Here is a 14,173-nt window from a genome sequence, read left to right on the forward strand (position 1 = left end):
TTGTTTCCTCTGGAACAGGTTAAGTATTCATACCAAATGCCATTAACTGTAATTACCTCTTCAACATTAGAATTCTGATGTTTTTTTCTAATAGAAATTATAAGTGTATGTGTGTATACATAAACCATACGAATGCACAGTTGACCCTTGAGCAATGCAGGCGTTAGCCCTGCCAATCTCCCCATAAACAGCTGAAAAATCTGAGTGTAACTTTTAGCTCCCGCAAAACAACTGCTAATAGCCTACTGTTGATTGGAAGGAAGCCTTACTGATAACATAAACAGTTGATTAACACATTTTGTATGTTATGTATATTATATACTGTATTCTTACAACAAAGGTAGCTAGAAAGAAGGAATTTTTTTAACAAATTGTCACAAATCTACAAAAATTTTTCCAATATATTTATTGAAAAAGATCTATGTATAAGTGGACCCACACATTTCAAACCCATTGTTGTTCAAGGGTCCAGTGTATAACCATGTTATACCACTATGACAAGTATCAGTTCCCATACCTGCATTTTCTATTATCAGTAACACGATATTGTTTTTATATCATGGCACCAAGAATAACACTTCTGGTCACAATATTGTTTTTGTATTTTTTTTCTTCTATCTGTAGTTCTTATGCACATGGAATATAACAGTATAGCATCATACTAACTATGAAATTTTCTATTTTCTATTTCCTGTCTCAAAAAAGTGGGGAATTAGTTTGGGATTTTAATCTTTAGTGTGTACCAACTTTTGTCTTTTCTATGCGTCTAGTTCAGTTAGAAGCCTTCCACCTTACTGAGAACTCCAGGCCAACATTTTCATTTGCCTGGATGATAACATGGTTTGTCTCAGAGACTTCAACCTCAATCTGATTAAAAGCCAGCTAAGGACTGCTACCCGTGTCCTCCGACGAACAGTTCTGGTCTGCTCTAATCTCAGTTGAGGGTTAAATCATGTATACTTGAGAGTCCTTCTTTTTCTGTTTTCTTCCCATCCATTTCTAACCTACCTGCCAGCTGAGTTCACTTTGGGGCCCAGATAGCTCTAGAATCCGCTTACTGTATTCTTCCCCACATTTGCCATCCTAGTCCAGGTTGCACTCATCTCCACCGGGACTCTGGCCTGCTCTCCTTTCACTGTCCTCAGAACAGCCTTTTAAAATGTAAATATGATTCTGTTATCACAGCCACCCCCTCAAGCCCTATTCAGTGTCTGTCTGGTATGCTCGGTCAATACCACGTCCATAGCTGCTTGCCAAGCCCTCCATGGTGCCACCTCTCTCCGGCTTGTCTCACCCCTGCTTTCCTTCACTATCTGCCCTTCATCCCCACAAGTCCTCGTGGAGTTCATATCCGATGACAGTTACATGCGCAGTTCTTTCTTCTTAGAACGTTCTTATATTTCAGAAATCATTATTACATGCCTTCTGGGTCATGTGTATTCTGGGGAGTTCAGATGTATCATTGAACACAAACAAAAAACCTGCTCTTGTAGAGCTTTAAATTCTAGTCATTTTTCACTCTGAGATGTTTTGTTAAATTCATGTATCTTTCAGAGTACAGCTCAGGGGCTTTTCCTGGGAATTTTCCCCCAGATGTGATTAGGTTGCTTTGTCTTGGGTCTTACTGTAGAAAACTTACCACAGTTTAATTGTAGTTTAGTTGATGGGAGTTTTGGATTTGTCTTCTCCTGCAAAGGACAGAGATGTGTCCGATTATGCTCAACGTGAATTTTCTGTCACCCAGCAGTGACTGGCACATTTTAAGTCTCATTAAATATTGAAAAAAGAATGAGTGCTCCTCAAAGACATTATCAGATCATATCCAAATGGGCATGTTCATGAAAGATTTTATGCAAATCAGATTCTGTTTTTAAGAAACAATGCCATTGTCAAAACTTACTGTTGCCAATTGGATAGTTTGGAGATGAAGAGTTTACAAGGTGTGTAAGGGCCATGCTGGTTATTAAAGTCAGGAATCAACTCATTCATTCATTCATCCATCTACATATCCATTTGAGAAGTATTTAGTACCTACTGTGTATCAGAAACTAGACTGGGCACTGAACATATTGCAGTGGTGAGAATGTTCTTGATCCCTGTGCTTATGGGTCCTATAGCAGAGGGGACAGCCACCTCCTCTCTAGCTGCAGAGATTTTAAGTAAAATGATTTGTTGTATGCTGTCCTGTGTTCTCAAATGCAATAAAATGTTTTATGGACTGCAAGAGGGTCATCAAGAATAGAAAAGATCTCAGCTTGTTTTGCTCATAGAAATTGTTGAGAACACTTTTTCATTGTAATATTTCTGAGGTGTTTTACTTAGTATACAAAGTAAATTCTACCTCCCAATACTCCTTTCAAAGCCTTGTTTCCTTAATGTACATCGGCATGACATCACTCCTCTTCCTAACTCCTTCTGAAAGGCATTACTGTGTAGCTCATTTTACAATCTCCATTCTCCATTTGACCTCACCTCCCCGTTTTCAGGGAGCAGTATTACTTATAAGTTAAGTAATGCTTTAATTGTGAGTATAATTGCCTTGCTGATTCAAGGATTATTGAAGGATTAAAAGGACTAATATTGAAAGGTCTAGCAGCTTTGTTTGCTCGAAATAAGGTCTGTAATAAGTGACTTCCCACCTAAGAATATTGAAACCGCAAAGGTATTTATCATCTTTTACAACCAATCAAACCCTATTTTGACATGCAGGGAAATAAGCCCTATAATTATGTTGCCAATATCAGCTTTTACCGTTTTGTGATTTACATTAAGGTCTCAAGTTTGCTAGCCAAGCCAGCGAAATAAGCCATAACACAGGTAAGGAGAAAACAGTGATGTTGTTTACTGCTGTTTTTCTGAGGGGCATTTCTTTCTTGGTGCTGGTGTCTGAATTTTTCTTTCTCTCTTTTCTGTCTCATCCCTGCTATTCCTTTGGAGAAGAAGGGGTCCACACCGAGGAGCTGGACAGTGAACTAGGTAAACCCTCTCAGCCTGCCGCTGCTGCATGACTTGCCCTGAATGGTTTTGTGTCCAGTGGGTTGCTTAATCCCTCAGTTTCTTTAGCTTGTACTTCTTCAATTATGATTTTCATCCAAGCTTATCCATGAAAGGTCGATCCTACAACAACCCATGTGTCTGACTGCAGGCACCATGCAGAGCTGTAATAAATTGTATCTATGAAGAACATGTCTGAATGAATTGAGACTGGAATGAGAGCTAGCAGATTGGTGCCAGGTAGCCTTGTACATTGAGGATCAAACAAAAAATGAGGTATACATGCTGCCATGTCCCTTGAACTCTCTTATAACCTATCTTGGTTTCAGTTCTTTGATGTGGGTGGTTATCTGCATGGGTAATGCAAAACAGCAAAGGAAAATGAACAGTCCACCAAACTAAGTTAATCTTTGTAGAGCTAAAGCAATACAATAAACTCCAGTGATTAACTGCGTAGTTAAAAAGTCTGAGTCTTTTGTTAGTAAGTCACTAGCACCAGGTTGGTTTTGTGACCATGTGAATGGCTTGAAAACCAGATGGTGCACTCACATGTCATTTTCCTTCGAGTGTGTGTATCAATGTAAATCAGGTCTTGACTACTCCAGTTATTGCAGTTTCAGAATAATTTATACTAGCAGATAATGCCAAAGTCTTTTATCTTCACCATTGGAATGTATTGAATTTTATTCTCTCCTAAGGTAAATAGCTTATGTTCAGCACTGAGTAATCTGAAAATTAGTTCTCATTCTATCTGATACATCTACTAAAGGGTAGATGGGAAAGCACAAGTTTCAACTAAATTGTACATGAAAGCCTTGGCTGACTGCAAATTGGCCATAGTGTGTTTTTAAAATAGCAGACTGTTTAACATCATTAGGAACAGAGCTCTCCTGAGGTTATTATACCAGCCTAGCATTTTTGAGATTGCCTGAAGAACTGAAAATATAAATATTTGATACCGATCATTGTTTTCATTCCATTTTGTTTTTGTTACATAGATAAAGGCAGTCATTATGGTTGACTACAGTTATGATATAGTAGAATTTAGTTGCTTTTCTTAATATTTGGAACATATCTTGTTCTAACTGATAGATAAGCTAGCAATGGTTTATAGCTATTGGTGGATCTATTTTTAAAGATGTTTCATATCTTGTCCTTGTGGTCATTGTGGTAAGAATTACTTGAAATTCAACCTGTGGAATAGAGAGGCTTGAAACTAATTTTATTAAGCAAAAGTTTTATCAATCAATGATATTAGATAAAGTAGTTGAGAAAGAGAGAATTAGATTTTCCAGACTCAAAACAAGTGCCTTATCATTTGCTGGGCTAATTTAAACCACTCTTGCTATTTGACTGATATGGGTGAGTAACTTCTCAGTCTGTGGGCAGCTGGTGGAGATAACAGAACTGTGTGCAGGGGCACAATCTTATTTACTTCAATGGAAATTTTTAGGAAAGAAGGTTCTGTTTTCCATGTATCTATATTGTGGGAACTTCCCTATGCTGTTGAAGACAAAACAGTATGTTTTAATGACTATGAGGTATTCTCGTCATCTTGGGTATAATTATGGGAGGTGGTTTGATGAAGTGGTGGAGCTCTCTCTGGGGTCAGCTTAAGCTGCCTGGCTGCATATCTGGGCTTCCCCATTTAATGGCTGTGTGGCCTTGGGCAAGTGGTTTACCTTCTTTCAGCTCCCCTTTCTTTATCTGTAAAGAGAGGCTGAAAGAGGAGGTCCCATGGTACCTATGAGAATCAGTGAGACATAGTCTTCCTGTTTCTCCCTCTCATCAGCATTTATTTTTTGTATTTAATTGTTTTATTCTTTATTCACTAATTTCCTCTTGTTGGACTTCCCAGTACTCATTATGGTACTTTTTATTCTAATATGGGACAGGGGAGGAATGGTTATACTACAGAAATGACCCAAATGTGTCCTTGTAGGTAGAGTAAGAATAGAACTCTTGAATTCGACCGCATGTGGCCACTGTGTAAAGTGTGACGCACACACGCGCACACACACGCATGCTGCTTCTTGCCTTCATTCCAGATTCTATTGAGAAGCTCTCTCCCTGTTTTCTTAATAAGAGGGTCCTAATTTCAAACAGTAGCAGCTGTCAGGTTTTCAGTGAACAATGCAATTCCAGATGTGGCAAGGAAACCCTCTTGAGGCAGGGGCCGTTGGCTGGGTGTCAGGCACAGACCAGTTGATTATGGAATCATCATTTCTGAACTCGGTTGTTTGGGTTGGGTTGGTAACTAGCAGCATTATGTACTTTGGGTTTGCAGAATTTATCATCACATCCTCTGCAGATACCTTTCCAGAATCAAAAAGCATTTGCAGAACCTTCTTTTGGAATTACAGGGTATTCATGTGCTAATGCCAACCAGAAGAAGTAGAGACAAGGAAATGAGGTCCCCTCCTAACCAAAACTAAGTCCTTTATCTGCGATAGTGAACATGACTTCCAGTCTACATGCTGACAGATCTCTTTTGAAAATAATTAGAACATGGGACTGCCCCATATTTGCATCTTCGGTGACGCCTGGTACAGCAGGAGGCAGAACTAGCAAGCAAGCAGGCCATATAAATCTATACCAGTCTTTTTTTGCTTTCCTAGAACAGTTGCCATTTGTTGAGCCTATGTGCTAGGTGCTATGCAAAATGTTTTATAAGCATCCTCATTTAATCCACAGGCAACCTTTGAGGTAAATTTGAGAGGAAGATGTGGATTCGAGATGTTGAGAAACAAGCCGGGTGCTAGAGCTAAGGTTCAGGCCCAGGCTGGGCAACTGCAAAAGGGTCTCAGCTGCCTGAAATCTCTGTGACAGGGTGTACATTCTGTTTCTGATGTCCAGCACCAACATTTGTTAGACTGCGGAAGGGAGCTCTTTAGGCAACTTCAGAGTGTTTAGTAAAAAAAAAAAAAAGAAAAAATAGTAATGTTATCATTTTCTGGCCATTTTTGGGTTTTTTTTAGAACCAAATGGCAAATTTGAGGACAAACATCTTCCTTTTTTAAATCGATGACCCATTTCTATTTTAAGCGTTAGGAGACTAATTCCTGTTATTAAGTTAATCACCACATTGGAAGTGAGAAATCTGTCTTTTCAATTTAAAATGAGTTTTAGCTTGGAAAACTGGAAAATTTCTGGACTTTGCTGATCTATTCTAGAGGATGTGTTTAAATTTACAAAAGTCCAGAAATAGCAGTTGACTGACCTCATTTCTCAACAATATTAAGTTGTTGACCAGGCAACAGGACAAAGGTCAGACCCGGCTTCTTTTCCTGTACCCTCTTCAACCTCCATCAGTGCACTGATCCATATAGTATTTGAATTGTCTGCTTAGATGGTGCATTTATAATTATTTTTGTGTCCCCGATGCCTAGCAAACCCTCAAGTGAGACAGTAGACACTCAATAAATGTTTGATGACTTCAATAATTGAGTGAATTGAATTCTTAATATTGTCCCTGTTTTATCTGAAGATAATCAGGCCATATATTTAAGGTTACAGATTTTGAAGAGATCTGGTTGAGTTAAACATTGCTTGGTCCCTTCACACCCATCCACTCTTCTGCCACATGTCAGAACAAACACATGGCTGTGCACCAGTTTGCTTTTTTTTTTTTAATCTTCGATTTCCCAACTCTTTGGAAATATTTTCCTGGCTAATTTTCATTTAAATGGTAATTCCCAGCTCCGTAAGGTGAAACCATTTCCCAGGCATATGATTTGCATCAGTCCGCAGGACTGGGCATATAAAAATGCCAAGTTGTATCAACATCTGCAAATTAAACCTGCCTTGCATTTTAGTATAACTTACGTTTCCCTAAATTCAAAGACTAATTTAAAACCTGCTAAGTGTATAAAAAAATATTAGAAGAAAAGAGGGAAAACCTGTCTCTTTGTTTGCAAACAAATAATGTGGAGGAAAAACCATGAAATTAATGTCTCTTGATGTGCAGCCAAATCTGAGCAAAACATAAATTTTGAGTAATTAACCTGTGTGTGTTTGGGTGCACACGCGTGACTCCATTTCATTGTGGGATCATTAGTGGCATATGTGAGCCCTGTGCCCTATTGAAATAGTCAGTACTTGGAAATAATGACCACAGGATTCCTTGAATGAAAAAGAGTCAAGTATTTCAAAAGAAGTGATATTGCAAGTGTGTGTAATATTCCATTCAAGTTGGTCTTAATAGCTTCCTCTAGAGATAATAATTCACTCTGGAGTATGGTATTATACAAGCTTGCCTTTACTACATATATGCTGGGGAGGTTTTGAATCAAGTTGAGTAATTGCTGCTCTGCCTGGAAGAATTGTCTAATGACACAGAACAACCTAGTCAAATTATCTGCTGCAATGAATTTTTCACAACAGATTCTTGTTGTTATAGAACTCACTTTTACCTAGTTAATAAAGTTTCAGCCTTTAATGTGAAACCTGACAAAGTCAAGTCCAGTAGAGCATGATTAAGTTTTCAGAAAGACACATATATTCCTCAATGCCATTTACCCCCACATTAAAGGAATAAGATCTTCCCCCTTAGGTAGTGAATTGTTGGCAAGCAGGACCTGTGTTTCTGCTTTCACAGGCAAAGTGCTGGTGAAGATGGGCCTACCCAAACATAGCAATTGAGTGATAAACACATGGAATTCGAAAACCCAACTCTGTGTGGTTATTTTTTATTTACTCAGTAGAATTTTAGATAGGAACAAGGAGAACATAAGATGCACACTTTATTTTATTCCATGGAGAACAAAAATAGCTCTATTATATTGAAAATTAAAGAAACATTAATTTTCATCTATTTTTGTGTGTGTGGTAGGGTAATCTAGAAATAAAATGAGAAAACTGTAAATATTTTAGATAGGAACTAGACATTCAAGGCAAATTTAACTACATTTCTATTAACATCTTATTTATTAGTTGATTTAGAATGAAGGCATCTGGGACCATCTTTAAGTTTTAGTTGCTTGCACAAAATATCAGTGAAGAACTGTTCTTCATGTGGAAAAATACACCATAAAGTAAAAATAATATTTGCCTTTTTTGTTGTTGTTAGAATACACGGTTTTAATTGAATCTCAGGCATTTTTATGAGTCTTCTCTTTTTGCCTGACTCAGTTGTTGGAAGTCCTTTGAAGAACATGCTCTTCTTGCTCTCAGTGTTCTTTTGTTTTTCAGAACTGCCTGCTGGCTGGGAAAAGATAGAAGACCCTGTCTATGGTATCTACTATGTAGAGTAAGTATTTGCTCATCTGCACTTTCGTTCACACCCCTCTGCAATATGTGCATTTGTGCTGGACAGAGTTGGCCATCGATGTAAGGTGTACAGACTCAGTACTAATAACAAAATTAGTTTTGTAGTGAAAACAGATATGCATATTTTAATAAGAGAATGTTCAGCAAATCTAAACACAGTAAATTATACTGTAAAAGGCTAGAGAGAAGGGTCCATGTCTTTCATTTACCATTGTATTACCAAAGCCTAACAGAGGTCTGGCATATGGCAGGCACTTAATAACTGTGGGTTGAATAATGAATGAGAAAGGAAACATTCAGTAGACCCCACGAATAGGGGTTATTTTTAGGAGGAGGACCAGGTTTGCCTACTTTTTGCCCCACATAGGTCTGAACTTCTCAGTAATTATTTATTCATTGAGGCTTTCAAAAAGGCTCAGACAAATCTTAATAATGTATGAATTGTTACCAAGATTAAGAAGGAAATTTAGAACTACCCTAAGTTGCAAGACCTGGTTTGCCTCTTTGCCTCTCCCTTGCAACAACTGTGTTTTCTATTTTTAAAGTTGCAAACCTTCTTCCTGACCTCTTTACTGTGCACCTCATTCTAGCATTGGGCACACATTGTGTTCTTTCATCCGAACAATCTAGTGGTAAGACAATACTAAAAGAAATTTTAAAAAACCCAAAAGGTTAAACATTGAAGAAATACGCTATCATTTCCTCTGAGAAAGGTGAGAAATAACTAAGAAAAGATCCTTTGAAAGAAACAAATGCCATATAAATGTTCTGTCATCATAATCGTGCCTGCCACAATGAAGATAACTGGCAAGCTTTCTATTCCTCACGCTCCTGGCAATGAAAAGTCATTTGTATAATACCCTGGTGATAAGAACATATGATGCAAAAAATGCCAAGTGGCAAAATTCTCAGCATCTTATTGTAAAAAATTACGAGTTCAATATAACAAGTGTCCTTGGCCAGTACTCACATTGCCACCTCCACACCTAACAAGGATTGGAGTTTTGGGGCATCCGGAAGCCAAGCTCGGTTGTTTCTCTGACCTTCATAAAATAAAATTCCTTTGTGTGCCCTTCAGATCATCTTTCTTACAGATATACAGTGGGGTTCCTGCCCATTTGGGGCCATTTTCAGTTCTCCCTCAACTAATTTTTACATTAAGAGAGAAAAGGAACAGGTGGTGGCAGCTTTTCCTGGTTTGAGGAGCAAGTTTGTCTTGTGCTATGTAATTCTCCCTGTTTCTTTTCAGATTCCAGATGCCTGTTTATGTTAGATTATTTCTTAGCATGAAATTGTCTACACGAATTAGGAAATAAGCAAGTAGTCTATAGTAGGAATTCAGAATAATCAGTCACCCTGTTTGACAAGTCTCCCTTTAAAAAATAAAGCCTGGCTGGAAGAAAATATTTCAAGTTGTAAAGAATCATATGATAATTTTATGTTCCGAAACTTCTAATGAAGTATGATTTTGATGAAGGAAAAAAGTATGAATATGTGTATGCTTCTGTGTGTCTATATGTATGTACACATACATATGCTAAATAAAGCCATGGCAAAAAGTCATATATGAATATGCATCCATACATAGGTCTGTACATCTTTGTGTGTGTGTCTGTTTTGCCATGACCTTAATTGTTTTGGAGCCATCTGAAGTATCTGGGTCTTTGTCACTTTGGATACCTCACAGTTGTTCAGGTTAGCTGTATTTGGATCCTTTTTGCCTAGGCTTATACTTTTAATCCCAACTCCATGTCTATTGATCAAAATAGTTGACAGATGCTGATAGAGTACTTCTTTTACCTGTATTGTTTGGGTGAATGTTTATGTTCTGTGAACTCTACTGTAGAAAACTACACAGTAGTTCTGGCATTATGTTACAGATAACATTACATCTCCAGTTTAATCTCATATTTTAGTAATTCTGTAATCTGCTTCCTGTTGCATTAAAGCCACTCCTCCTGTGGGGTGATTCCTTGGGTATTTGGGAGAGGCAGTTGTTAAAATTCTGGGATTTGAAAGCAGGCAGACCTGAGCTTGCATGCCTCTTTACTGTTTACTAGCTATATTACATTAGGTGAGTTATTACCTAACTGCTCAGAAATTTACTTTCTTTATCCATAAAATATGGAGAAAATAGGACCCACCTCCTGGCAGGCACTTTTAAAGATTTTTAAATAAAATGCATGTTCAACTAGTAGCACAGTGCTTGGTATATATAAGCAGTCAGAATGTGGAGCCCATTCGTTTTTATTTCCTTTTCCTAACTGGGTTTTGACTCAAGATGGTCAACATCTCCACCCACCTGCTTTGCTCAGTTCTAATCAAGGGACTTGGCTGGATTGGCATTTTGCTTGTGGGGTGAAATGTTTCCTACCTGAACGCTATCTGCTTTCTGCTCCAGCCACATCAACAGGAAGACACAGTATGAGAACCCAGTTCTAGAAGCCAAACGGAAGAAGCAGCTTGAGCAGCCACCGCAGCAGCCGCCGCAGCAGCCGGAAGGTTGGCTTTCTAGTGATGGGTGGGCCGAGTTGCTCGGGGCGAAGCCAGGGCGCTGACACCCCCGTGTGGTCAGAACTGGCCTTGATGAACATGTCCTTCGGCCCTACTAAAAACTTGATGTCCTTGGGGGAGGCCCCAGAGCTTCTGCTAGAACCCAGACAGCTAAAGTGGGAGCCTTATCCAAAGACCCCCAACTGCGCTTTAGTGTGGGGAGGGGCTGTTGTTAGATTGGAGGACTTTCTGATTCTGAAAGAATTCTCTTGTCCCAGCCACATCTGCACAGCAACTGGTGTCTAAATCCAGACCACTTCTAGCACTTTTTAGAGAAGTGACTGGGTAGGAAATGAACTGTTAATTTTGAATGCTTTTTAAAAATTGTAAGTTAATTCCTGCTCTTTTGTAGAAATATGAATAGTTGAGGAGTGGAGAATATTAAATTCTCCTATGCATGCTTTCATTCCATTCTCAACACTGCAGAAATTCTCTAGGGTTATACAAATATGCATATTTTAACAAAAATATTTTTTTCATATATATATATATAGAAATATAAACATACATAAATTTAAATATATATAATATATATTTTATATATTTTATATATATATAAAATATTTATGTTTGACCTCTTTTTCTCAAACATATTTTTTGCATGTATTTCCAAACCCCTTAAAATATATTTACCTTATAATTTTGTAGTGGCTGTATAATACTCCATTTTGTGAATTTCTCTACTTCATTTATCCATCTGTTTATTAATAGATGCTAAAGGTTTTTTGTTAGGTTTTTTGATAGCAATCTTTTAAAATAATATGCTCAATACCTCTTAATATCATATGTGAATAGCCAAAAAAAGAATATTAAAGGTAATACTTCTGTCATTATAGTATTGAACGTAATAGATATGTGCCGTAGAGTGGGAGCTGGTAAACCTTTTCTGTGAGTGGTCAAACAGTAAAGGTGTCAGGCTTTGCTCTACAGCCTTTGTAATGGTCTCCATTCCAGTGACTCCTCTCTGCCCTTAGCGTATGAAAGCGGTGACAGACCGTATGTAAGTGAATTGGCCTGAGTGTGGTCCAATGAAATACTATGTACATGCATTGAAATATGAACATCATGTCATTTTCAATGTATTACAAAATATTCATTTTTTTTCAATCACTTAAAAATGTAAAAACCATTGTTGGCTCACAAGTTATATAAAAACAAGCATTGGGGCCAATTTGGCCATAAGCCATAGTTGGCCAACTACCGTCATGAACTATGTTTTAGAGAGAATGTGTGTGTGTGTATTCACCTGTTAAAACATTCTCCTTTCTACAATCTCTTTTCCATTAAAAAAAAAGGATTTTTAAATATGTTTTCAGAGCTGGTAAAACTGCATGGTGTTAGAAAGTGCACTTTGGGGAATGGGAGTGTACAGGTGGATATATTCACTTAACTAGAAAGTGACTCTGGGGTAGATCTTAAGAGTCACGCATCATGAGTTATTTCTGGATCCCCAAGGTGAGTAAAACTACAGTTAGGAGTATTGGCAAAGGGTCCCATTTGGGTTTGGGAGATGATGGGACATAGCGCCTTAGCAGACTGCTGAAGCCCACCTTCACTGCCTCAGACATGCAGCTCCAGCAGCCCTGCCCATGAGTCAGTTGTGTTAGACCCATTTCTCCCTTACTGCGCCAGCTTTAGTGAACTCTGGGTCTCCCCTGGTATTTTTCACGTGGTCTCACTTCAGGCCCTCCAGCAGAGAGCACTGGAGTTGGTATTGGTTATCATGCTATGTATTTACTCAGAGATCTTAGGAGAGAAAGACCGAGACACACACAGACCCACGCATAGAGAGAGAGAGAGATCTGAATATCCCTCACATAGAATGGGGTCAGATACCAATTTCTTGTCAATCTAAGCTCTCTGCCCCTGGTTTTACTGGTTTGGATAGTTTTATAATTTAAAAAAGGTGAATCGTAAATAAGATGACCAGTCATTTGAAGAAAGAACAATAAACTGTTTCTTTTCTTTCCCATAGAGTGGACAGAAGATCATTCATCGCATGTGCCTCCTGTTATTCCAAACCACCCCCCAAGCAATCCGGAGCCGGCCAGAGAAGCTCCTCTTCAGGGTAAAGTGTTTTTATAATTGTATCATAGTTTTAGCTCAACATCTGGTTTTTTTAAAGGAACTTTAGATAAAGTGGAATCCTGTAACTCCTAAGTCATTCCTTTGGTAGTAAAAACTGTTTAACGATAGAAATTCTGAAGATATTGTTAATCAGACATGTCCAAAAAATTTAAGACTTTTCTGTGTAAATTTCTTCAGCTAATTATAATGCCCTGAAAGTAATTGTCACTAGCAATCAGTTACACCAGGGTTTCTCAACCATAGCACATTTGCTGTTTTGAGCTAGATGATTCTTTGTCATGGGGGCTTTCCTGTAGACTGTAGGATGTTGAGTGGCTTCCTTGGCCTCTGCCCATCAGGTTCCCCCTGTTGTGGCAGCTACAGATGTCCCCAGACATTGCCAGATGTCCTAGGGACAAAACCATCCTGGAGTTGTGAACCACTGATTTAGAGACTACAGACATTTAAAATTGTATTGAATAAGGTAAATTGAAAACTCAGCACTAGGTATTTCAAGGTTCTGGTCAACATACTTGCTTTTGACTAAGATTTTTCTGTAGATGTAAAACGGTTTGATGTTGTATTATAATCTCTTACCTCTTACTCTTGCTGCCGTTGGGGCATTTATGCATGTTCTTCAGCATTTCATTAGCTGTCACTTATTTACATCCACAAATAATATGAGCCCCCCACCAGAGAGGTCCATTGGAAACTGGAAGCTCTAGACTCTTGCTATTTTCAAGCCTCATCACTCTTGATTTATAGAAAAGGTTTTGGGATTTTTGTTATTGTTATTGTTGTTTAGTTTTTTTCTTTTAAGTAAGAAAAATAGACCAAGTATCAGATTTGATAGAGTTGGGGATTGTTGGTGATACAGACCCATTAAGAAGACTGTAAAATTTGTCTTCTTCCTCTCTGCATTTTTAAAGAGATAAAATTGTGTTGGATATAAAAGATAAGTGAAATGACTGTTTTCTCTGCTCTCCATGCCTCCATTACGATTTTCATAACAAAGAAATTGTTTCTCTGCTAGCTGATAGGGTCATGAGATTGGACTTAATATCAGTTTATGTAAAATAGTTTATTGGCTTGGCTATATTTTTTTATGGTGATAATGGCTTTACTAAAGATAGAACATAGTTGATCATTACATAAAACTATCAACATGATTGTGGCCTCCATATTTTTTAGCATAAAATTCCTCCTGCGGCCTCCTGCCATCTTATTTACCCATTGCATGATAAGTTAGCTACATGATGTTTTCAGTTCCTTGAACCAGCAAAACTGAGGT

At 38.0% G+C, this 14,173-nt stretch overlaps 1 protein-coding gene across 30 annotated transcripts in view; it reads left to right on the forward strand.

Annotated features, from left to right (window-relative positions):
• MAGI1 (membrane associated guanylate kinase, WW and PDZ domain containing 1) overlaps positions 1–14,173 on the forward strand; it is a 569,375-nt gene that overhangs the window by 480,821 nt on the left and 74,381 nt on the right. For 10 of the 30 annotated variants that reach the window (XM_036878361.2, XM_036878367.2, XM_057507767.1 and 7 more), the window contains exons 7-10: positions 2,941–2,976; positions 8,185–8,242; positions 10,664–10,764; positions 12,791–12,883. In XM_036878361.2, coding sequence (XP_036734256.2) covers positions 2,941–2,976; positions 8,185–8,242; positions 10,664–10,764; positions 12,791–12,883 — 288 coding nt within the window. Of the gene's footprint in view, positions 1–2,772; positions 2,818–2,937; positions 2,977–8,184; positions 8,243–10,663; positions 10,765–12,790; positions 12,884–14,173 lie in introns of all 30 variants that reach the window. The other 20 variants (XM_057507689.1, XM_057507678.1, XM_057507694.1 and 17 more) reach the window with 3 other exon arrangements.

The sequence above is a fragment of the Manis pentadactyla genome, chromosome 1 (assembly GCF_030020395.1).
Source record: "Manis pentadactyla isolate mManPen7 chromosome 1, mManPen7.hap1, whole genome shotgun sequence".
NCBI classification, from domain to species: domain Eukaryota; kingdom Metazoa; phylum Chordata; class Mammalia; order Pholidota; family Manidae; genus Manis; species Manis pentadactyla.